The following is a 27,452-nucleotide window of genomic DNA, read 5'->3' as shown; positions in this document are numbered from 1 at the left end:
CGCATGCCTGTAATTCCGGCTACTCGGAAGGCTGAGGCGGAAGGATTGCCGGAGCCCAGCAGGTTGAGGCTGCGGTGGCCGGGAGCGGCCACTGCACTCCAGTCTGGGCGACAGAGTGAGGCTTCAACTCAAAAAAAAAAAAAAAAAGAAAATATTGGCTTGGCAAAAGTTATGGCAGTTAAGATATGTACAAATAACTTTTTAAAAAAATGTCCACTTATATCCCCTATTTTATATATTTTTATTACTCAAAAAATACATCCTGCAGAGAAAGTATAAGGGCTAAAAAAGTAAAATTCAAAGTCACCCATATTGTTAATTCAACTTTGTTTTTAAATAAATCAAATCAAATCCCATGAGCACAAAAAAATTTTAAGAACAGAGTACAAAATCAAAGGTATCTGGCAGTTTATCTCACCCATGCCAGCTCTGGCATGTCTCTTTCCTTCCTCTCTTCTTTCTCTAATAAACTTTTTTTTAAAACTTAAAAAAAAAAGTAAGTATCCAAGTTAGTAAAATTATTACTTAGTAAAGAAAGATTTAGTATTTGGACACACTGGATCAAGATGTGCTCCAACAGATTTTACACTATTAACTAGATAATATCAGAAAGTTAAAAACTGCTAAGTTACTATTTTACATATGTATGCCACAAAACAATGCCACTGATGCTGCAGTTTGAAAGGATTTGATATGTATATCTAATCCAATGAAAAGGGAGATTTCATTAAAGTTTAAAAAAAACTAGATAATCTATATAACAAGTTCTCTCTGTCCAACTGTGAATAGTTAACATCGAAATGCCAATATCAACCCCAAAAACCCACTTCATGCTTAGATCTGGTAGCAGGGGTTGAATACAAGTCAATTCATCCAATCTCTTTTATTTGAGTATGCCTCGGTATAAAATAAGACACATTTATTTAGCACTTTCCAACCTTGTACAGTCATGTGTGGGTACGGATAAAGCAAGGAGCCATTACAAAGCTGCAGAAGAAGCATGCAAGGACATGTTGACTGAGACTTTACTATGTATTAGGTACATGATAGATGTTTTTATATAACTTATCTCATTTAATTTTCACAACCACCCCAACAAGATAGGCACTGCGGTTTTCATTTCTTAAAGTAAATAAACTGAGGCTCAGAAAGGTCAGAGAAACTGCTCTATCTCACAAAAAAAGAAGTGATAGTACCAAGATTCCAACTCTAATCGGACAGACTCCAAACTCCATGATTAAAGCAGCATGTGGCAAAGACAATCTAGAAACATGTTCCTTTCTTTGGCTTAGGTCTCATCCTTCTGTCCTACTCTGAAAACAATATTTAAAACCCAGATTGCAGATTATGAAACAGACTGGGTTTTTCCCCCATAAGCCAAGGTTAGAGAACTCTGCGTTCAACGGCAAGTACAATATGACTCTGGGGGAATATCAGCAAGTTTCAAATGACTACAACCTCAGGTTACATGGAGTTCAGTGAGTCATGATAATTCCATGCTACTGATAATCCTGATCTTGGTCTACAGAAAACTTTCAAATTTGAATTCCACATTTGCCTTAGACAATTCCTTCTCAATACAAGGCAACTCCTCATATGAAGGAAGTATGTTAAAGCCAGGAATACTTAACCCTCAATGCCTTTCACTAAATTTCCTCAGAGAAACGATAAAATTTAAAAATTGATAAAATGAATGTCTAACAACTAGATTTTACAAACTTCTTGAGAATAATTTTGACTTAATTTGTGCCCCCTATTATCTTACATGTGAAGTGGCTACCTAAGTCCTACAGTAGAAGAAAGAAGGCAGGAGATTTCCTCTCATTCCTCAGTCAGTTCTTATTCCCTAAAGTGCCTGCCTTATCACACATACTCTGAGCTTATCACCTTGGGCCATGATAAGAGGGAAGTATAAGCCTTTTTAGATTCTCTAAAGGTACCTTACTACCTCTAGTCATTATCTTCTCTAAGATTACATGCTTGTATAAGAAAGTAGGGCTGCTAGGTGAGAATCAACCTAAGAACTAATATGCCTTGGACTCTTCAGTAAAGCTAAAACAGATGCCCTTCTACTAGCTCTAAAATAAATATCAAGAACCACTGCAGAAAAGAAAATGCACAAATATTAACGAAGCACCTATATGCCACGTACTTGGCTGTAGGGGTGATCAAGACAGATAATGTTCTTGTGCTAATGGAAACTATCAAAGATTTGTGGCAGCTATCAAAGATTTGCCATAAAATGACCAAATAAATGGTTGAAGACCTAAGATTAGTATATAGAAATATACACACTCATACACACACACTTGTTACTACATAGGTCACAAATTTCGTTCCAAGCTTACTGGAACTCAAAACAAAGTGGGTATCATTACCGATTCTGACACAGTACAGAGAGTCTGCTATTTACACACAGATCCATTCCAAAGGGCTATCTTGAAGTCCATTTATTCACATGTGCAAACTTTTAACTATAGAAGCAACTGCTAATGCCATCTATTGCTGACTGACAGAGTTGAAATATTTCTCTCCCAGCTCCCTCAATGTAAGTCTATGAGTTGACACTAAAGACAAAATTCTACAAAAGCAATTTTATAAAATCATGCAAAGCATAATACTTATAATAGCTAAAAAACATGCATGTCTTTTAAGCAGTTCCCAAACAAGAAAATAAAGAGAAAATTCAACTACTGGAGGAATAGTCTGAAGACGTAAAAATAAATCTTTAAGATTACTGTCATCATAGTCATTTCAAGTTTTGTGTGTAACACCTTTGTATTTCATACAACACAGAAAAATAAAAATTTGAGCTGGGCTCGGTAGCTCAGCCTGTAATCCTGCACCTTGGGAGGCTGAGGTGAGTGGATTGCCTGAGCCCACGGGTTCGAGACCCGCCTGGGCAACTTGGCGAGACCTCATCTCTACAATAAAAAAATGGAAAAAAAAACTTAGCCGGGTGTGGTAGTGCACGCCTGTAGTTCCAGCTACTTGGAAGGCTGAAGCGGAAGGATCGCCGGAGCCTAGCAGGTTGAGGCTGTGGTGGCCGGGAGCGGCCACTGCACTCCAGTCTGGGTGACAGAGTGAGACTCCAACTCAAAATAAAAGAAGAAAAAAAAAAATTTGAGACAAAGTGTTGAAGGTCTAGTAATTAAATCTAAAATGATTATTAGCATACCTCAGATATATTGTGGATTCAGTTCCAGACCACTGCAATAAAGTATCACAATAAAGGGGGTCCTACAACATTTTTTGTTTCACAGTGCATATGACTTATGTTTATACTATACTGTAGTCTATTAAGTGTGCAATACCATTGTACACACCTTCGTTAAAAAATGCTAACAATCATCTGATCCCTCAGCAAGTTGTAATTTTTTTTGGTGAAGGATCTCATCTTGACGCTGTGGCTGCTGACTGAACAGAGTGGTGGTTGGTAAAGGCTGAGATGGCTCTGGCAATTTCTTAAAATAAGACAAAAATGAAATTTGCCAAATTGACTCTACCTTTCATGGAAGATTTCTCTGCAGCATGTGTCTCTGTTCGATAGTATTTTACATACAGTAGAACTTTTTTCAAAATTGTAGTCTTTTCAAACTCTGTGACAGCTTTATCAGTGAAGCTTACATAATATTCTAAGTCCTTTTTTGTCCTTTTAACAATATACATAACATTTTCATCTGAAGGAGATTCCATCCCAAGAAAACACCTTCTTAGAGCATACAAAAAGCAATGCTTCATTCATTCAGGTTTTACTATGAGATTGCAGAAATGTGTTCATATCTTCAGGCTCCACTTCTAATTCTAGTTCTCTTGCTATTCTTACTATATCTACAGTTACTTCCTCCAATTAGATCTTAAACTCCTCAAAGTCGTGCATGAGGGTGGGAATCAACTTCTTCCAAATTCCTGTTAATGTCCCTGTTTTGACTTCCTCACATGAATCACAGATATCTTTAATGTCATTTAGAATGATGAATCCTTTCCAGGAGATTTTCAATTTACATTGTCCAGCTCTATCATAGGAATCACTATATCTATGGCAGCTAATGCCTTATAAAATATATTTCTTAAATAATAAGAATCAAATGTCAAAATTATTCCTTTATCCATTGGCTGCAGAATGGATGCTGTGTTAGCAGGCATAAAAACATTAATCTTGTAGATTTCCATGAGAGCTTTTGGGTGACTAACTGCATTTGGTGAATAACTGTAATATTTGGAAAGAAATCTTTTTTTCCTGAGTAGTGGGTCTCAACAGTAGGATTAAAACATTCAGTAAACCCTTCTCTAAACAGATGTGTTGTCACCTAGGCATTGTTCTTCCATTTATAGAGCACAGGCAGAGTAGACAGCATAATTCTTAAGAGCCCTAAGATGTTCAGAATGGTAAATGAGCACTAGCTTCAAATTTGCCAGCTGCATTAGCCCCTAATAGGGACAGTCAGTCTGTTCTTTGAAGTTTTGAAGCCAGGTATTGCCTTCTCCTCTCTGATTATGAAAAGTCCCACAAGGTACATGGTATCTTCTTCCAACAGAACTTGCGCAGCCTCTACAACAGTACTCGCTGCTTCACTTTCATGTTACAGATAGGGCTCCTTTTTTTTTTTTGAGTTTGAATCTCACTCTGTCGCCCAGGTTGGAGTGCAGTGGCATGCTCACGCCGCCCCCCAGCATCGGCCCGCTGGGCTACAGCGATCCTTCTGCCTCAATCTTCCAAGTAGCTAGAACTGCAGGCGCGTGCTACCACACCCACCTAATCTTTGATTTATTGTAGAGACAACATCTCGCCAAGTTGCCTGGGCTGGTCTAGAACCTCGAGCTCAGGCAATCCACTCAGCTTGGCCTCCCAAAGTGCTGGGATTACAGGTTGAGCCACCAAGCCTGGCCTGGTTTGATCTTCTATCCAGACCACTAACATGTCTTCATATAGCATTAAGGCTGTTTCACTCTCTTATCAATCATGTGCCCACTGGATTTCCCTCAAGAACTTTTCCTTTGCATTCATAACCTGGCTACTGGTTTGATGCAGGAGACCTAGTTTTCAAAAGGCCTATCTTAACTTTTGACATGCCTTCCTCACTAAGCTTAGTCATTTCTAGCTTTTGACTTAAAGTGAGAAACATTTGACTCTTCCTTTCACTTGAACACTTGGAGGCCATTGTAGGGTTATTAACTGGCCTAATTTCAATGTTTTTTTATTTTTTTCAGGGAATAGGGAGGCCTGCGGAAACAGAGAAAAATGGAGGTGTACCCAGTTGGTGGGACAGTCGGAACACACACAACATTTATCAAGTAAGTTCATCATCGTATATTGGCACAGTTTGCAATTACAATAGTAACATCAAAGATCACTTACCACTAGTCACCATAACAGATATAATAATAATGAAAATGTTTGAAATACTGTGAGAATTAGCAAAATGTGACAGAAACACAAAGTGAGCACATGCTGTTAGAAAAATGGTGCCAAATGACTTGCTTGATGCAGGGTTACCGCAAAGTTTCAGTATATAAAAATATAGTATCTGTGAAGCACAATAAAGTGAAGAGCAATAAAACAAGGTGGGCCTATATTATACTCAGTGGACAATGAAAATAGATGCATTATTTTGTAAAAGGGCTATTCATTTTTCTCACGAATCTCAAAGAAACTGTGATTAGAGAAATAAGCCAAATGCCACAGTTATTATATTATATGGTTATTGTATAAAGAGACACTCTATATGTGAACAACATATATTGACTGGCCAGATTCACTCCAATTAAGTGAAATGAGAGAAAGAGCAAAGAGGACCTTGAAAGGTATTATCCTTTTAACTTAATTTAATTTAATTTTTATTTTAAAGATGTGGGGCACAATTCAGGGTTAGGTATACAAATGTTCATGAACAGGTACCCTTGTTCATGAGGTGTGCCCCCTCCCAACTGCTGTCAAATTCCCATTACTGCCAATCCTCTTCTTATAGTATTACGATAATTGTTCACGGTCTGCTTATAAGTGAGGACATGTGGTACTCAGTTCTTTGTTTCTGTGATAGGTCACTCAGTATTATAGATTCTAAGTCCATCCAGGTTGCTGTGAAGTTCATAATTTTGTCCCTCTTTATGGATGCATAATATATCATGTATATGTACCACATTTTTTAAAATCGAATCCTCTTTCGATGGACAGCAAGGTTGGTTCCATATTTTTGTTATTGTGACAATGCTGCAATAAACATATGTGTGCAGGTATCTTTTTCATAGAGTGATTTGAGTTCCTCCAGGTATATGTCCAATAGGGAGATTGCAGTCATATGGAAGGTTAATTTTTACATCTTTTAGGAATCGTCAAACTCTTTTCCACAGAAGTTGTATTAGTTTACACTCCCACCAATAGTGTAGAAGTGTTCCCGTTTCACCACATCCTGTCCAGCATCTGTTGTTTTTTAAGTTATTGATGATGGCCATCCTGACTGGAGTTAGGTGATATCTCAGTGTGGTTCTAATTTGCATTTCTTTGATGACTGGTGAGGTTGGAAAGATGTTATTCTTTCTCTGAAAAACTTAATTTAAAGACATTATCTATTAAATAATCACAGAGTACCCTGTACTCAACCTCAGAGGTTTTTACAAAGAGGTATTATTACTTAGGTTAACTCATACAAGATTGAAAACTGTAAATTTAAAAATATAAGATATTTTAAATAAGATTTTTCAAAAAATACAGTAAAATAATATGGCATGATCTTACTTATATGTGATATCTTAAAAAGTCAAACTCATAGAAACAGAAAGTAGAAAAGGGGTTACCCAGGAAGGGAAGCAGTAGGGAGATACTGATCAAAGGGCACACGATTTCAGTTAGACAGAAGGAATGAATTCAGGTGATCTGCTGTACCTCACAGTGAACACAGTTAATAACAGTGTATTGTATACTTGAAAATTACGAGACAGTAGTGTTTCAAATATATTAAAATAGCATGTGGGGTAATACAATGTTAATTAGCTTGATTTAGTCCACAATGTATACAAAAAATCAAAATGTCACTTTGGACACCATATATAAATTTTTTGCCAATTTTAAAAGTAAAATTAAAAATAAAAACAAGCCGGGCTTGGTGGCTCAGCTTGTAATACCGCGCCTTTGGGAGGCTGAGGTGAGTGGATTGTCTGAGCCCGCGGGTTCGAGACCCGCCTGGGCGGAGAGACCTCATCTCTACAATAAATCAAAAAATCAGCCGGGCGTGGTAGCGCGTGCCTGTAATTCCGGCTACTCGGAAGGCTGAGGCGGAAGGATCGTCGGAGCCCGGCAGGTCGAGGCTGCGGTGGCCGGGAGCGGCCACTGCACCCCAGTCTGGGTGACAGAATGAGACTCCAACTCAAAAAAATAAATAAATAAATAAAAATAAAAACAGAATAAGTTCGAATAACACTACTTAGTCTAAATAGTTTACAAAGTTGTAACCAATATATCTTCAAATTTTAGTTGTTTTCTAAATATAGATAAAAATAGAAAATATACTAAAATAGCATTTTAGTTGTTACTGGCTATGTTTCCATTATAGTTAATTTTTAAATTTCCCTTACAAAATTGGAAATGTTTGTCTATAGAAAAAAATATTGGGGTACTCATTTATTATAAAATTTCATTTGCTTAGCAGCATATAGGTAGTCTCAGGGAAGAAGCAGGAAAAATAAAAACTGTCAGTGTGCTATAATTATTATTTTATTTGAGCTAAATGTGCCAGGCAAACCCTACAAAAACATATCCTGACTGATGGGGAGGGAGATTGACTGCGAGAAGGTTACACATTTTCCATCTTAGGGATCTGCCAGTGAGTGGTAGTTTTGTCTATTTGGTGGCAAAGAATGAAACTTATGTGATATATAAGACTCAACACAATAATTTAAATACTTCATTATCAAAAATAAGTAACAAAAAAATCGCACAGCTATTTAGGAAACACCATGTTAATCTGGAACAGGATTAAACCTAGAGACTTTAAGCTCAATGAACATTAAGATAGACAGCTAATATATATCTTAATAATTTCCCCACTTCTGTCTCAAAGTTCAAGTATCACTTAGTCTGAATCTAGAACTTTTCTCATCAGAAGTTCCTCAAATGTCTCCTCTGCGTAGTGCCTCTGTCTGACTTAATTAAGCACTGGGAATCAAGACTAGCTGTGAGCCACTCAATTAGTTAACTATCATTCTTAAGCTGACAAAGTAGACAGTCCATTCTAAAAACAATGGTAAGATAGCTGAGTTACCGTTTCTGTTTTCTACCATGAACTATAATTTCAAACACAAAAACAAAACTCCCAAATATCCACAAATGTTTGTATGATAACCTCTCTTAATTCCTTTATAAAGGAGAAATAGACACAGAAAAGTATCCACTGTCTTATGTTCCCAGTGAGCACTTCAACATTCTTTCTTCTTCATATTAAGAGAAAAAATGAAGTTCTTGAGTGGGGTCACCCGATTAGATACACTTTTTTTTTTTAATTTTTAATTTTTATTTTTGAGTTGGAGTCTCACTTTGTCGCCCAGGCTGGAGTGCAGTGGCACGCTCAAGGCCACCGCAGCTTTGTCCTACTGGGCTCAGGCGATCCTTCTGCCTTAGCCTTCCAACTAGCTGAACTGCAGGCATGTGCCACCATATCCGGCTAATTTTTTGATTAGAGATGAGGTCTCACCAAGTTGCCCAGGTTGGTCTCGAATCTATGGGCTCAGGCAATTCTCTCACCATGGCCTCCCAAAGTGCTGGGATTATAGGTGTGAGCCAACACGCCCAGCCTAGATACATTTTTAAATTACCATAAAATGCTTCAGGTCCAGCAAGATTTGCTGCAGCCCTTTCTGCTGAAACAACTGCCCTAAAAAGTTATCACAGGATGCGGGGGGGTGGCTTACTGAAAAGTATGTGTGTGTGTGTGTATGTGTGTGTGTGTGTCTCCATCCATGGGAACCCAGGAAAAAGTGGCCAGCCAGATATGGGAGAGGTCAGCAGTCAAGACTATGAGGGCACCAGCCACTTGTTCAACTCCATTTTTCTCTCTCCTGGTCAACTATCTCTATATTCTTGCATCTACTCTATTAATTCAACACCATACGACATGCTTCCATCTCTTATAGTTTGTGCTTAGCTACTTTACAACTTCAGTTTGCACGTGGCCCTTCACCTACCACCCCTCTCTATATCACTGTCCTTCTAAGCCTGGTCTTGCTGTTGCTAATGTTGCCTCTGTTTCTTGTAAGTTAAATTTCTAAGAAAGGCAAAAAATTAAAAATCGAATGATCTGGCAATCCCACTTCTGGTTGCATGTCCAAAAGAGTTAAATGCAGGGTCTTGAGATATGGGCACACTCATGTGCGTCGTAGCATTTTTCCCAATAGGTAAGAGGTGAGGCAACCCAAGTGTCCATTGACAGATGAATGAATAAGCAAAATGCAGTAGAAACATACAATGGAATATTATTCAGCCTTAAGAAAAAGGGAAATTCTGGCACATGACACAACATGGATGAACCTTGAGTATATTATACTAAGTGAAGTAAGCCAGTCACAAAGAAACGAATATTATATGATTCTATTTACTTCTGGTATCTAAAGTAGTCCGATTCACAGAAACAGAAAGAATGATAGTTACTAGGGGCTGGGGAAGGGGAAAATGGGGAGCTGTTATTTAATGGGTATAGAGTTTCCATTTTGCAAGAGAAAAAAGTTCTGGAAATATGTTTTCACCACCATGAGAATACTGTATACTTAAACACTACTGAACTGTACACTTAAAAATGGTTAAGTTGGTAAATTTTATGGTATGCCTGAGAAAAGAAATCTGATTTGCCCAGATAATCTTTGTAAAGCAAGTTATACACACATGGGTAATTAGCAAACCTGTGGACTAATTACTGGAATACTTATTTAGCAACTTTTAAATTAAATTCCTACTATCTCAGATACTGTGCTAGGTCCTCAACCAGGTGCCCACTACTGCTCTCATCAGCAGAATATCTCTGCTTGGAATGCTTTCCCTATTCGAGGGGTTGGTGATCCTTATTTCTAAAACCATGTCATTTTCACTTTTGTAAATAAAGTGCATATTTTTGAATTATATCCTGCTGTAGGACATAAAATAAAGGGGTTTTTTTTTTCTTCACCCTAGACTGTTTTTTGTGACTCTGCCAAAAACAAACAAAACAAAAATCAGTGCAGGTTTTCTGTAACTGCTGCAAAATATCACTTCAAAATAGTAACCTTATAGCACAAGACTCTTGAAAGAAACTTCATGGACTTCTAAGTTGACTTTAAGTATGAGTTAGCAGTACAAAACCTTCCCAAACCAACACATTACGAAACAAAACAAGAATTCCCCTCAAAATCATCTTATTTAGCACAAATACCATCATAAGATGGTACTCCTGCTATTAAAACAGATTATTTCATTAGTCTCCAATGTATAAGTTTAGAAACTATTATTCCAATGAATGATTAAACTGCTTTCAAGAATCACCTTAGTTCAGAATTCGCATTAAGTAAACTACCTATTAAAACATGAAATGCAATACATTTTCAATCCCTATCCAAGTAGATACTCCTGACTTTTACCTCTATCAGCTTCTATGACATCATATTCTCTTAATTTTCTTCTAATCTTTCTGGGAGTTTCTCTCAGCTTTCTTCAGTGAACTTTTTGCTATCTGATATTGAATATTGGCATTTCCATGGTTCTAGCCCTTGCACTCTCCTTTTCTACTATATACATTCCCTAAGTGAATTAAAACCCACATCTAAGCTTGTACTCACACACTGATGATTCCCAAATCTACACCTCTAACCCTGACATCCTTCCTCAGCTTCAGATCCATATACCATATACTATACTATCCATATATAACCTACTGGAAAATCCCTGATTTGAAGCGATACCAGCAACCACAATTAGTCTTAGTATCTTTTTTTTTTTTTTAAAGCTGTGGAGTACAATTCAGGGTTAGATATACAAATGGTCCTTGTATAGGTAGAGTTTGGGCCTCACTATGGTCCCCACTTCACCTGGCTTGAGATCAGGTACCCTTATTGATGACGTGTCCCTCCCCCAGTCTCATTATCTTAACACTGTTCCCTCCACCACTCCTCCCCTCAAAATGTTCCTTAACTTTGTTGCTATTTCTGATAAATGACAACTTTCAACCAGTTGTCCAAAGCAGACAAGAATTCTAGATATCCCCTTCTACTTTGACCCTACCCAATATTCTCTATATTTCCCACATAGCAATCGGCTACAAGTCCTTTCAATTCTGCTTCAAATATATTCCCTCGTCTTGAACTCAACAGTTGTGGCCTTAATTAAATCCTCATAATTTTCACCTGGATAATACCTACCTGGTCTTCAGTTGCTCCAGTCCCAGTATTTCCATGACTAAACTTTATCTATGATTCCTCAAAGTCTAATCTCCCTAGAAGTCTCACAGTAAGCATAATGTGACTTTTGCTTACACATTTTCACTAAAGCAATTGCATTTTACTATACGTATTTCCCTGTAAGAATGTAAACTCCTATGTACAGCAGCCACGTTACATCATAATAGATGTGCTGAGTGAATAAATACTTTTCCAGGCTTTCTTGCCACTCCCCATACATCTACCCAGCTTCCAGGCATACGAAATTACCTGTAGTTCTGCCATCACACCATGCTGTTGGTGTGTCCACGTCACATCCCAGCTAGAATGTCTTCACTTCACTCTGCACCTGAATAAGTTTATCCTTAAGAGTCAGTTGAACCGTCATCTCTTTTAGAAAAGTCTTTTAAACCATTGCTCCAGATATTCCATGGTGCTCCCAAAGCCCCTGATATGTGTTTACTAGACTATATGGCAATTGTTGACTTCCTTGCCTGTCTCTTCCACCAGATTATGAAGTGCTTAAAAGCAGAAACTGTTATTACCTTTGCTGTATCTCCAGTATCTAACACAGACCCTGGCATTTAGTGGGTCCTAAATAAATATTTATAGAATAAAGCATGAATCTATTTTGTATGAAATGTCAGACTACATCTCTAGTCTTATATTTGCAGTCAAACAAAAAACAAGAGATATAAGAAAGTTTCTTGAAAATGTATGTTTCTTAAAAATATATACCCTTCTAGGCAATACATTTTAGTTTCGAAAGGAAATGTACCTCAAATGCATAGTTACCTCACCTCCAGTCTGGAAGTAAGTAATATATATAATCATGAATAAAAGTGTTCAAAAACTCCACACTGCTTTAAAAAGGGATAAGAGAAAATAACATTTCTGACCTTAAAATTATGTGTATCACATCAAAACCTTCTATGATAACTTCAAAGATGAACTAAAATTAGTTACAAAACCTAACTTAAAAAATTCTGTTGGACTAGCTAAATTCAATAAAAAGTATTTTCCAAGGGCTCCATACATTACACTCTGCTTATCAAACCAATTTATGCTTGCAGACATTGCCTAAGTCATTCCACTTTATATCAACCTGTTTAAAATAGGCCCTTCAAAAGAAAGTAAATACAAGTAGATTTTAAGATCAATGGGGAGAGCCAGAGCCGTTGTCTGCATCTTCTTACTGCACCACACACATTAATGGAACTCATATTATAATAGTAAATATTATTTTAACAGAAGAACTGACTTATTAACCACGTCTGTCAAAGTACCATATATGGACTCACATAGCTGTGCTACTGATTTAAGACACACATAGAGAGCCAAAGGCTCATCCACATGGAAGAAAGGGAAAATACCACTACAGCTCTCTTAACCCTGAAGACTTATTTCAAGTCATTGCCTAAAAAAAACCAAAACAAACAAACAAACAAAAAACACCACTGGTAACAGTTTTATTATCTGAAGACAAAAAACAAGGCTTAAAATTCACCTAAGTGCTCAATCTTATGCTCCATCAACATTTTATCCTTTTATAGCCACAAATTTTAGAAAAATAGGCAAAAGAACAACTTTCACATATGCTGGAAATATCTGCTTACCTTAAGTTAACAAGTTGTTTTTCAAATAACAGCATAGAAATAATTTTGGGAGCTGTCACAAAATGCCTGATAAATCACTTTAGTTTCATATTTAAGTACAAAAGTTCTACAATAATTTAAAAAACATAACTAGTTAGCAATTGAAAAAAACAAATTTTCTTGGAATTCAGTTAGAAATGTTTTCTAAAATGTAACGATCACATCTAAGATATATTGTTCTTTGGTTTGTTGCTCTAAATGACAAAAAATTTCCCTTGCACATTATTTTCCTTTCTGAGTAAAAGAAAAGAACAACATTAAGCCAAAACATAATGTCAAACCTCAAAGAATTTAAACATTAAAAAAAATACTATCTTGATCTGAAAACATCTCTTGAATAACACGACTTCCCACACAAAAGTAACACAACTGAGATGAAGTATTCTGCAAGGATAATGATATAAAGACTCTGAAATGCTAATTTCTCACTACTGTATAGAAACAGTCTCTTGTATAAGAAATTGCAAACATCTTATAAAACGTTAAATTGTTGATTTTCAATTTGTAGGGGATGAGATATTTTGAGTTCACAAAGTAGAATAAGAAGCATAAGTAAATTCAATTTTGCCATCAATATATTCTGTTTGGATCCGAACCCAGTTTTAGTATCTTGTAACTATTCAACAGAAAGGCCATATTAAGGCTGGGCCCAGTGGCTAATGCCTGTAATCCCAGCACTTCAGGAGGTTGAGACAAGAGGACCGCTTGAGCCCTGGAGTTGTAGACCAGCCCAGGCAACACAGAAAGATCTCATCTCTGGCAAAAAAAAAAAAAAAAAAAAAAATTTTAAAAAATTAGCAGGGTGTGGTGGCACACACCTATAGTCCCAGCTACTTAGGAGGCTAAGGCAGAAAAATCACCTGAGCCCAGAAGGTCAAGGCTGCAGTGAGTTGTGATCATGCCATTGCACTGCAGCTTGAGTGACAGAGTAAAACTCCAACTCACAAAAACAAAAAACAAAAAACAAACACACACAAGAAAACTCTTCTCGGGTACAGAGATTAAAATACACATTCTAGGATATTAAAGATAGGGAATAATCTCTTTGAGATTTATCAAATATTTAGATACAATACATGCTCCATGGCTAAAGTGAAGAAAAATGCTTATGATAGAAAAGGAATATTTTTTAATAAATAAGGTAGCCACCATTAGCTTTTCTTGTCTTAAACAAATTGTTTACAGTTACTACTTCAAATTAACAACAAAATTACTGAAAAAAATATTTAGTGTTTCAAGTAAACAGATCTATAAATTCTAGTCAAAAAGGAAAACCCTATTAAAACACTCCAATATACACTACACCCTCCAGTGGGCAAGTATCCATGGAAAAATATAAAAAGATTTAGTTGGATTTTCCACTCATTTAAATCAGTACTATAACTAATGAAATGATGGCTCTAAAACCCTCATAAAAGTCCACACTATTTTAATCACTTGTTTAGTATCTGAGCTAGAAGAATCAATGATTTTAAAAAATGAGATGTTGTGCTAATATTTAAAAAATGACCTGCTTCATCTTTCCTTAAAAAACAGAGCTATGAGACATGCCTTTAATTTATAAAAGAAAAAAGGTAAACAAGATAAATCACATGTAGAGAAGTATTATTAAAAGATAAAGGTATATTTCATATCATCAGCTGCAAAAGTTTAGGCACTAATATTTTAAAGCAACATCCAAAAATTATGGTTCCTTAGTGAGAACATGGCAGAAAAGCAGTATGTTCATTAAGTTTTTCAGGAAGACAACTTACATTATCACCTGGTAATATCTAGTATTACCGGTCTCATGAGGCCATTTGGTCATTACACAGAAATATAAGCACACAGAAAAAATTAAGAAACTACCTACAAGAGTTCTTTTTCTATATGGCTAATGCTTCAGCAATGAAATTATATAATAGAAACAAAGATTAAATTTAAAGTATTCTATAACGTCTAAATATCATTTAAAGTTTCTCCTACTAATCTCTGAAAATCCTTATTTAATATCATTAAAATTTGCAGCAGAGCACAAAACATCTTTAATACAAAAATTTAGAAATCTTGTATGAAGATGTACATTTCCCAAAATGCATCAAAGAGTTTTAGAGTTTATTACTCTAGGGAAAAACTAGTACAATTAAGTCTACTTGAGGTCTTCAACTTAACGGAACTGTTATAAGACTAAAAAGAAAAGGACAGCAGCGACATCTAGTGGACATTTCAAATACATACCACACATAACAAATTAAGACAATTTTATTGCCAGTGTTTTACATAACTCCAACTGCCTGAGAAATTTTACGACAAATCTTTAGTTATAAACCAAAACAAGTCAACACTATTTCCAAAGAGCTTCTCAATATGCATGATCCAATCATTTGATAATACAAAATGTTTAACAAAGTATAGTCCAACATGATAATAATAAAAATTAAAATATTGAATAAAATATTATTGGAGTGAAACGAATAACTTACTAAAAAATTAAGAGCTGATTTATTTATGCTTTTTTCAAGCATGGAAAGTATACATGAACAGTATGATCTGTCAGACAAAATAAGAAATGTTTTTAAACTAGAAGAAAACTAATTTGCAACAGGTTTTCAACGTTTCGAACGGAAATTCGTTCTCAAGAAAATGTCTATGACAGTAAAGTAAGATAACTGCAACAAGCCCAGGAAGTCTTCTCAAAGCAACAAACTTGAGTATGGGTGTCAACAAGATGGCAGAATAGGACTTTCCAGTGCTCATTCCCCACCTCTAACCCACAGAAACATCAACTTGAACAACTACACACATCCGCACACAAAAGTACCATCCTAAGGGCCAAGAAAAACCAAGTGAGCGATTAAGGCACTTGGATGTAGAACAGAAATAAGAAGAGATGTATTGAAGAGAGTAGGAAAGACAGTTTTGCATAACCCGCATCACCCTTCCCCCAGCCCGGGCAGCACAACACAGAGAGATGACCTCCGCTTGGGGGAAGGAGAGGGAAGTAAGCACCAGACGTTGCCTCAAACCCTAACACTAAGCCCTATCCAGAAAATTCAGCACCAGGCAGGCACCACAGCTCCAGACTCCAGGCCGGTACCCACGAACTGAGCCTCCAGGCCTGCCTCAGCCAGGGCCAGATCCCATAGCTCCAGGCTCAAGGCCTACCAGGCTTGTTCAGGCCCTGGGCCTGCCCCACAGTCAGGATAGCCTCCGTGGAATTCAGGCTCCAAATCCTCCGTGCACACTCAGTCTCAAGGCTTGCCCCAGGTTTAGATCAGCCCCAGCAGCCTTGGGCTTCTGATTACTCCCAGCATCAGGTTGGTCCCCAGAGCTCCAGGCTTCAGGCCTGTCTCACCACCAGGTATGGCCCCCAAAACCCAGCTTCCATGCCAGCCGCTGTGGATACAAGCTACTAACCCAGATCCAGACCAGAATAGCCCTAGACTCCAGGCCTACCTTAGGCTCCAGCCCAGTCCAGAGCCATGTTGGTCCACACGACCCCAGGTTTTCTACCTGTCTCAGCATCATGTTGGCTGCCCTGGCCCAGGTACCAAACTGGCATCCACAGACAAAACCTCCAACCCTGCTCAGTGGCAGACTGGCTTCTGGGACTCCACACTCCAGCAGATCCAGGATCTGGGCCTATCTCAGTAAACTTCAGCTCAGGGCTGGCAACCACAGACCTAAACAGTCTGCAGGGGAAAGACAGCAATATTGCTTCTCCTGACTCAGTGTAGGCCTAGGCTAATGTGTGTATTTGTGCCTTCACTTTTGTTTTTAAATTTTAAAGATGTGGGGTACAATTCGGAGTTAGATACATAAGTGGTCGTTTCACAGGTAAAGTTTGGTACTCTTATTGATGCTATGTCCCCATTCCCTACAGTGTTCCCAAAATATGGAATGCTTCATGAATTTGCATGTCATCCTTGCTCAGGGGCCATGCTAATCTTCTCTGTATCATTCCAATTCTAGTATACATGCTGCTGAAGCAAGCACTATATCTTCACTTTTAACAAAAAAGTTTTAAAAGTTAAAAAAAATTTTAAAACAGAAAAAGGGTTATAAAATAAGAAAATAGTGAAATAAAATATTCTGTACAGTTGTACAATGTGTTTAAGCTGTTTTACTTTAAAATAGTAAAAATGTTTATAAAAGTTAAGTTTATTTATTTTATTTTTATTTTTTTTTGAGTTGGAGTCTCACTCAGTCGCCCAGACTGGAGTGCAGTGGCTGCTCCCAGCCACTGCAGCCTCGACCTGCTGGGCTCCAGCGTTCCTTCCGCCTCAGCTTTCCAAGTAGCTGGAACTACAGGCGTGCGCTACCACACCTGGCTACTTTTTGATTTATTGTAGAGATGAGGTCTCGCCAAGTTGCCCAGGCGGGTCTCGAACCTGCGGGCTCAGGCAATCCACTCACCTCAGCCTCCCAAAGGTGCGGGATTACAGGCTGAGCCACCGAGCCCGGCAAAGTTAAGTTTATAAAGTAAAAAAGTTTACAGTAAGCTAAGGTTAATTTATTAGCGAAGAAAATATTTTTATGAATTTAGTGTAGCCTAAGTGTACAGTGTTTAAAGTCTACAATAGTGCACAGTAATGCTCTAGACCTTCACATTTACTTACAACTTACTCACTGACTCACCCAATGCAAATTCCAGTTCTGCACGTTATATTCCTGGTAAGTGTCCTATACAGATGTATCATTTTTTAATACCATATTTTATTGTACTTTTTCTGTTTAGCTATGTTTAGCTACACAAATACCACTGTGTTACAATTGCCTACAGTATTCAGTATAGTAACACGCACAGGTTTGTAGCTAGGAGCAATAGGCTATATCACATAACCTAGGTTTGTAGTAGTCTATACCATCTATGTTTTGAACATTATGATGTTTGCACAATAATAAAATTACCTAACAATGCATTTCTCAGAATGTACTCCCATCATTAAGCAACAAAGGATTGTCTATAACAAAGTATATGGGGGAGGATCCAAAAAGACCCAGAATTTATTTATAAAAAACTGTGTATTTATTTTCATGTTTAAACTTCAGTCACCTTCAAAGTACTCTCCGTTTGACACAATGCACCTATTAAGACAAATTTTCCACTGCTCAAAACAGTTTTTGAACTCGTCAATTTTGATGACTTTTAGTGCTTCTGCCATTTTTTTGTTTCACCTCTTCCACATAGGCAAAACATTTCCCTTTGAGGATTTTTTTCATCCGAAAAGCAAAAACAAGTTGCCTGGGGCAAGATCAGGTACACAGAGAGGGTGGGGCATGAGAATCATGCAGTTTTTGGTCAAAAACTGCTGAACATTCAGTGTGGGATGGGCAGGTATGCTTCGTGATCACCCATCATGAAATGGGCAAACGTGACAAAAGAGGCCAAAATAAAACCCACTGAAGCCTAACACAGCCTCTTACAACAATATATACTGACGCCAATAGGTGCTTAGAATATTTACCTAGTGGGAGAAGCCTGTATTACAAGGGGCCCTCCTACCTCCAAAAGATAATTTCGTTTTTTTTATGGGGGGGATGGAAGGGGGTCCCCCGCCTTGTACATTATGACATCAAAATCATAAAATGGTGGGGTGGAATAAAGCTACAGAGTGATTTCATGCAATCAAGCTTAAGTTGTTAACAGGTTAAAATATAACTATAAGATGTTTTATGCAAGTCTCTTGCTAAACACAAAACAAAAAACTTATAGTAAATACACAAAAGATAAAAAGTAAGGAGTCAAAGTCACTAGAGAAAATTACCTAATCACAAAGATAAGGGAGAAAGAAGGGAACAAAACAATTAGAAAATAACTAACAAAAGGGCAGCAGTAAGTCTTTACCTATCAATAACTACCTTTAATGTAATGACTTCAATTCTCTAATCAAAAGACACAGAGTCACTAAATGGATAAATGAGACTCAACTATATGCTGCCTATAACACACTCACTTCATCTTTAAGGGCACACATAGACTGAAAGTAAAAGGATGGAAGAAGATATTCTACACAAATGGAAACCAAATGAGAGCTGAGTAGCTATACTTATATTAGACAAAGTAGACTTAATGCCACAAACTGTAAAAAGAGACAAAGAAGGCCATCATATAATGACGAAAGGATCAATTCATTAAGAGGATGTAACAATTGTAAACATATATGCACCCAGCATTGAAGTACCTAAATACATAAAGCAAATATTGAATGAATTGAAAAGAAAAACAGACTGCAATACAATGATACTAGGATACTTCAATACCCTATCTTCAGCAATGGACAGATCATCAAGAAAGAAAATCAATAATAAAATATCAGACTTAAACTACCCTTTACACTAAATGGACCAGACATATACAGAACGTTCCACAGAACACCAGTAAAATACACATTCTTCTCAAGCACACACAAAGCATTATCCACAACAGGTAACATATCAAGTCACAAAACAAGTCTTAACAAATTTAAGACAGAAATCATATCAAGTATCTTTTCTGACCCAACAGTATAAAACTAGCAATCAACAACAGGAGAAATTTTGGAAAATTCACAAATACATGGAAATCAAACAACATGTGCCTGAACAAACAATGGGTAAAACAAGAAATTAAAAGAGAAATTGTAAAAATATTTTAGCTAGGTATAGTGGCTCATGACTATAATCCCAGAACTTCTGGAGGCTGAGGTGGGAGGATTTCTTAAGGCTAAGAGCTTGAAACCAGCCATGGCAACACAGTGAGACCCAATGACTATTAGAAAAAAAAATTAGCTGGGTGTGGTGGTGTGCATCTGTAGTTCCAGCTACTCAGGAGGCTGGGGTGGGAGTTAAGGCTGCAGTGAGCAATTCTGTGCCACTGCACTCCAGCCTGGGTGACAGAGTGAAACCTTGTCTCTAAAACAACAACCATAATAGATACCTAAAGAACACTTCACGCAACAACCACAGAATGTACATTCTATTCACCACCACATGGAACATACTATAAGATTGACCACATTCTCGGTCATAAATCAAGCATAAATAAATTTCATAAGATCAAAATACTACCATGCATCTTCTCGGACCACAGTGGAATAAATATAAGTATCACCACCAACAAGATCCCCAAACACACAAAGACATGAACGTTAAACAACATAATGCAGAACGACTCCTGGGTTAACAAAGAAATCAAGACAGAAATTAAAAGATTCTTGGAAACAAATGAAAACAAAACCACACCTTACCAAAACCTCTGGGATGTCATGAAAGCAATACTAAGAGAAAAATTTATAACTCTACACATACACATCAAGAAAACAGAAGGATCATAAGTAAACAGCCTAAAACAACACACCTACGGGAGTTGGAAAGGCAAGACCACCAAAATCCTATCTTCAGCAGAAGAATCCAGATCACCAAAGTAAAATCCCAACTACAGGACACAGAAGACAAAATATCATAGGAAAAAAAAAAAAATCAATGAAACAAAAAGCCAGTTTTTTGAAAGGAAAAGATTGGCAGATCCCTAGCCAGATTAAACAAAAAAAACCCAAATAGACACAGTTAGAAATAAAAAAGACGAAGTCACAACTGACCCCGAAGAAATTCAAAAGATTATCAGAGATTACTAGGCACACCTGTATACAAACAAACTTGAAAACATACATGAAATGGAGGATTTTCTGATCCTCCCAATCATACCACCTTCCAAGGTTGAAACACGAAGAAATAGAGACCCTAACTAGACCAGTAACAACCAAGGAAATTGACTCCATATAGGAAAACAACCTACAAAAAAAAAAGCCCTGGGCAGTCGGTTTTCCAGTTGAATTTTACAAAATATAAAAGGAGGAGGTGATATCAATACTATCAAAAGTATTCCAGGCAATCAAGAAAGACGGAACTCTCCCAAATCATTTTATGAAGCTAACATCATACTGATACCCAAAAACCGGGCAAAGACTCAACAAGGAAAGAGAGCTACAGGCCAATATCCCTAAAAAACACAGACGCAAAAATTCTCAACAAGCTTTTAGCAAATCAGATCTAACAACACATCTCAAGAATAATCCACCATGACCAAGTAGGCTTCATCCCTGGGATGAAGGGATGGCTCAACATCTGCAAGACCGTACATGTAATTCAATGCATCAACAGGTATAAAAACAGTAACCACATGATAATATAATTAGATGCAGAAATAGCTTTTGATAAATTCCAGCATCACTTCTTGACAAAAACCCTGAACTCCTAGGCATTAGAGGGAACATACCTCAAAATAGCCATCATCTCTTCTTGACAAAAACCCTTGACAGCCAGGTTCAGTGGCTCAGCCTGTAATCCCATGCCTTGGGAGGCTGAGGTGAGTGGATTGCCTGAGCTCACAGGTTCGAGACCTGCCTGGGCAGCGAGACCTCATCTCTACAATAAATCAAAAAATCAGCCGGGCGTGGTAGCACATGCCTGTAATTCCAGCTATTCAGAAGGCTGAGGTGGAAGGATCACCGGAGCCCAGCAGGTCGAGGCTGAGGTGGCTGGGAGCGGCCACTGCACTCCAGTCTGGACAACAGAGTGAGACTCCAACTCAAAAAAAAAAAAAAAAAAAAAGAAAATGCTGGAGACACCCTTATGTACATTGGAGTAGACTACCAATTCTTGATCACAACCCCAAAACTATACGTCATAATAGATAAGATAGACAAGTGGAATTTCATCAAACTGAAAACAGCAACAGCAAAAGAAACCATCAAGAAAGAGAGAAGACAACCCACAGAATGGGAAAAAGTATTTAAGGCTTAACATCCAGGATCTACAGGGAACTCAAATGAGCTGAAAGGAAAAAAACACACAGTCCTATTAAAAAGTGGGCAAAGGACATGAATAGATATTTCTCAAAAGAAGACATACAAACAGCCAACAGATACATGAAAAAATGCTCAGCCTCACTAACCATTAGAAGAATGCAAATCAAAACCACATCGAAAAACCCCACAACTCGAGTAAGGACAGCTATCACTAATAAATCAAAAAACAACAGATGCTGGTAAGGGTATGGAGAAAGGGAAGTCTTCTACACTATTGGTAGGAGTGCAAACTAGTTCAACCTCTATGTAAAACAGTGTGGCGATATTTAGAAGAACTAAAATTTGACCTTCCTCATGATCCAGCAATCCACCCCTTGGAATATACCTGGAGGAACTCATGTCATTCTACAAAAAAAGATACTTACACATGTATGTTTATTGCTGAACTATTCACAAAAGCAAAAACTTGGAACCAATCCAGCTGCCCATTGAAAGTGGACAGGATAAAGAAAATTTGTTACGTATGTACAATGGAATATTACACAGCCATAGAGAAGGACAAAATTACAGACTTTTGCAGCAACTTGGATAGATTTAGTGCCCGTCATACTCAGTGATCTATCACAGAAACAAAAAACTGAATACACATGATCTCCTTTATAAGTTGGTCCTAAACATTCATCACAATTCTATAAGAGAGGGATTGGCAGTAGCAGGACAATGCCGGGTGGCAGGGGGTGGGGGGGAGGGGCATAAAACATCACTAAGGGTACCTGATCCTAAACCAGGTGAAGTGAGGACCAGTAGAGGTTCAACCTTCACCTGCACGTAGACTAATAACATACCTAACCCTGACTTGTACCCCACATCTTTATAATAAAATAAAGAAAAAATAAAGGAAAAAACAAAAATAAAACAACAAAATGAACCTTAAGCAAATAGTGATAATTCTACTACTGTATCATGCTGAAGTATTTGGGGTGAAGCATACAAAAACCTGCAACTTATTTTTAAACACACAAAACACAAAATGAGTTGGACAGATTATAATAAAGTAACAACAGCAAAACATTAACTGAAAAATCTAGGAGGTGAGCATATTGGGGTCCACGGCACAAATCTTCACATTTTCTGTGTGTCTTAAAATTTCCATAATAAAGAGGACAATCAGAATCTAAAGAAAATTTTAAAAATTATACAAACATGTTTTCTCCAATATTAACAATTCCTTTTATATATTAACATTTTAACCCATCTAATCTAATGTCAACTGTGACTATCTTCTAAAGATCAAGATTAAAAGGATGACATGTTTTTAAAAATTTGAAAGACATACCCGAATTTCTTGGAGATTGTGAAAATTATTTCCTACTCTGACAGAGATCTTGCTTGGAGTATAGCTTTCATCAGATTTGTAGTCTGCATAAATACATAATGTCTTCACTGTTGTTTTTCTTCTAAAAGCAATAAAATAAAAACAACATGAACTTCATCTGAAAAGATTTTCACAGCATCTTATCTTCTGATTTTAAAAATCATAGATCGCTAAAATGAGTATTTGAATCAAAAATTCCACTTCCTTTAATTCCAACAATAATGAAAATGAAAAAGTAAAAATATAGGTACAGATATAATATTTTACTTGGATGGATATCTCAGGCAGAACATGGTCATAAACCAGATGTGAGCAAAGAAGGATCAGTTAAGCCAAATTAGGTACTTTATTGTGCAAACAACATTAAGGATTTCCATTCTCTTTATTTCCATTCTCTTCATTTCCCATATGAATACTTGAGAATAGGTAACTGAGAAACTTGAGTCCAGCAAAGAGAAAAACATCTTTTTTAAAAAATAGAAAGCATAATCTATTACTTAATGCAAGAAATAAAATTTTGTTCTTGTTTTTTAAATATACATATCCTAGGCAAATAAAAAATATATAAAAGAAAATTAACCTCAGAAAAAATGCAAGTGGCAAAAAAAAAAAAACAACACAAAAAGATATTCCATTTCTAATAATCAAGAGAAATTAAAAGGTACAGTGATATTCGTTTTACTACCATATTGGAAAATAGTAAAATGACTGAGAAAACCCAAATATGATTAGAAAAAGGTGCTTTCATAGCCAGTTAGTAGGTACACAACCTTTAACTCATTAATTCAACTTCTAAAAATGCATTAAAAGACAGTAACACAAATATTCAAAAACTGTATTCCAATGAAGACTGGCCTGGAGGAAAAAAAAAATGGATGCAGAAAACCCTTGTCCTGTGATTAAATTACTAAAACATTAAAAACAACCCAAAAACCCATGGCAATAGGGAACTGGTTAAATAATTATAATAAATCCATTCAACGAAATACTGTACAACTATTAAAATAATTATGCACATATGTAGCTACAGTAGGAAAAACGCAGATTACAAAACAATATATACAGAAGAATCCCATTTAGGGGAAAAACAAAAATTTTCCTAAAGAATATAAACCTAGACTTATATTCTTTAAAAAGATCTAGATGGACTTATACAAAAATAGGTAAAGGCAACTATTTTGGTGGGAAGGAACTATGGGAGATCTTTATTTTCTTCTTTATAATTCCTATCTTTTCTGAATAATTTTTCAGAATAAGCACGTACTACTTGGCCATCAGAAACAAAAAATTAGGTGATTTTAAAAACTTACCCCCCCCAAAGATGAAGAATTCTAACTAAATGTGCTTTGTAAGTTAAGTTCTTGTGTAAACTGGCACTGAGTAACAATAGGCTTCCTGAGCAAGTAGTCTGTGTCAAAGAGTCAGCTTATAAACAGCAGGGAATCTGTAGCTCTTAGGGAGGAACCAAACTTCTGTGGCCTAAGCTATTCACCAAAAGGAATGGGGAAAGTCAAGAACTTTTCCTCTAATCAAGATATAAAACACTAAATACCCAGGAACTGCTGACAAATAAATACCATTACTAGGTTTTCAAAAGAGGCCAAAGGTATCAAACTGACATCTTTCTCTTTCTGCTGAGCGAGAAAGGAGACAGGAGAGGAAGCAAAGAAAGAAGGGAAAATTTTGAAGGGCATACTAAAGATCTTATTCCTTGATGAGCCATATCAAAGGAAGAAAGCAAAGGCCTTTCTTTACTATGGAGAGATCAAAGGTCACACAAACTCTTAAGGACTTTTTTTTAAAAGGCAAATCTAAAGGATCAAGTATTTTTGCTCAGAATAATTTTATTTCTAAATTGTGAAATTCAGGATAACTTAGTCACTGGGACCTACAAGATTATCAGAGTGAGGTTTAGAAAGGCAAAGAATAGTTAAAACAATGATTAATGATTAATAAAAACAAGAGTAGCAAATCGTTAATGAATAGTGTGTATCTGGCCTAGAAGTAATATTTAATACTTATTTCACTTATTCCTCAACCTTGAGATAGAGGCACTATTCTCCATTTTTCTGATTTAAAAAATTAGTAACACAGGTTCATAGCTGGTTTAAGGTAAAAAAGCTGGTGGGTGGGCACAGTCAGAATTCAAAAGTATATCTGTCTGCCTCACATGATCTTGACCACTACTGCCTTCCCTTTAATTAACTGTACTTAGCTTATTTATTAGTCACTGATACCAGTTTACAGTGATATATAGGTATTTGCAGTTATTTAAATTTTATTTAAACCAACTGCTATTCTAATAAAATACAATTAAATTAGGACACTCATTATACAACTTTTAGGCTACAGCCTTTGTTTTTATGGAGAAGCAATCCTAGGTTGTACAGTATAACAGTTTCAAAAGCACAGGCTCTGAAGTCAAAAAGCTTCTGTTCAAACTGTAATTCTGTCACTTACCAGCTGTGTAACCCTAGGAAAATTACTTAATTTATCTAAGTCTCTGCTTCTGAGACTATACAATAAAGACACAATATTTGTAAATTTTAAATGAGATAAATGGGTAAGGCATTAAGCAAAGTATCTGGTATCTGACATCTTTTTAAAAAAATTAGCTGTTAATGTTATTTTTTGTCTATACATATTTAATACACTGTGATAGGAGTTGGCATACTATGGCCTGCAGGCCAAATCCTCCCAAACTCTGCTTTTGTAAGATAAAATGTAATTTGAACAGCTAAATGGAGTTACTTATGTATTATATATGGCTGCCCCAGGGATATAACAGCAGTCTGGAGTACTGTAGCTGCAACAAGGACCAGATAGCCCACAAGGTCCAAAATATTTACTGTTTGGTGTTTTCAAATGAAGTTTGCTGATTAGTACCTTAGGAGGACGACAACAACAACTAAACATATGATGTTACAGAATGTTAAAATAGATGGCATAAAAGGCTGGACGCGGTAGCTCACACTTGTGATTCCAGCACTTTGGGAGACTGAAGTGGGAAGACTGCTTGAGCCCAAGAGTTTGAGACCAGGCTAGGCAGCACAGCGAGACCTCATCTCTACAAAAAATTTTAAAAATTAGCCAAGTGTGGCGGCATGCACCTGTAGTCCCAGCTACTCAGGGGCCGAGGCAGAAGGATTGCCTGAGCCCAGGAGGCTAAGGCTGCGGTGAGTCATGATTGTGCCATTTAAACCTGGGTGACAGAGTGAAACCCCAACACCAAAATAAATAAATAAATAAATAAAAATAGAGTTAAGTATATTTCATTGTAATGTCTATATTTCTTTAATTTTTATGCAAGTAAAATAGACTTCTTTGTCCAATTCTTTGTCCAATGAGTCCAACCAACACTAGCTGAAAAATTCAGAAATGTATTACCTGAATTGGATGTTCACTAAATGAGGCTGGGAGCCATCTGACTGCCAATAAGTTTCTAGGTTATCATCTCGTAACTGATCCACTCCAAATCCTAAAAACACCAAAAGTGGCAATGAATTCATGTGAAAAAGAAAGAGCTATATAGTCAAAAAGTAAAATGACCATACATATTTGTCCAGAAATTTTGAAAAACAGATGAGAAATGTGAAATTTAAATTAAACAGAATTCTTCCAACCCTTTACTCAGAGCTCAACTTTTACAGAAATATCATTTACACACACAAAGTCTTTACTAGGAACAAGTTTTTTGGTTGTTTGCGTTCTAAAAGACATTTTCTAGAATATACTCTAAAGTACATATTATTCAAACCCAGTTTCTTATATTTTTACATGCTGATCACCAGTGTCCTGAAGAGTCAAAAAAAGGGCAACTTAGAATATTTTCAAAAAGCTATACATTTTGAAACCAAGTGTTTTTGATTAAAATTAATCAAAGTTAAATTTACCCAGAATCCCACATCCTCCAGCTATTCCAGATAATTAACAAACTATCCTATTTTTTTCTGATTAAAACCATAATAATTCATACTAATTTTAGAAATGAGCCTGATTTAACGGTAAACTGTAGACTTTTCCAGAAAAATTAAGAGAAACAGATCTAACTTACATTTTTTTTTTTTTTTGAGTTGAAGTCTCACTCTGTCGCCCAGACTGGAGTGCATGGCCGCTCCCGGCCACCGCAGCCTCGACCTGCTGTGCTCTGGCGATCATTCCGCCTCAGCCTTCCAAGTAGCGGGAATTACAGGCATGCGCTACCACGCCCGGCTGATTTTCTGATTTATTGTAGAGATGAAGTCTCGCTGCCCAGGCGGG

General features: G+C 36.7%; 1 protein-coding gene across 4 annotated transcripts in view; it reads right to left on the bottom strand.

Moving 5' to 3' along the window:
* Positions 1-27,452, bottom strand: part of ANAPC10 (anaphase promoting complex subunit 10) — a 102,050-nt gene that overhangs the window by 62,276 nt on the left and 12,322 nt on the right. For all 4 annotated transcript variants that reach the window (XM_021719282.1, XM_008071518.1, XM_008071517.1 and 1 more), the window contains exons 3-4: positions 26,580-26,670; positions 23,154-23,274 (exon numbers count right to left, since the gene is read on the bottom strand). In XM_021719282.1, the coding sequence (XP_021574957.1) occupies positions 23,154-23,274; positions 26,580-26,670 (212 nt within the window). The remainder of the gene's footprint in view (positions 1-23,153; positions 23,275-26,579; positions 26,671-27,452) is intronic.

Source organism: Carlito syrichta, unplaced genomic scaffold (genome assembly GCF_000164805.1).
Source record: "Carlito syrichta isolate Samal-C Ts95f unplaced genomic scaffold, Tarsius_syrichta-2.0.1 Scaffold314352, whole genome shotgun sequence".
Lineage (NCBI taxonomy): Eukaryota > Metazoa > Chordata > Mammalia > Primates > Tarsiidae > Carlito > Carlito syrichta.
Note: the sequence above shows the minus strand (reverse complement) of the source record. Positions and strands in the feature narration are given on the sequence as shown.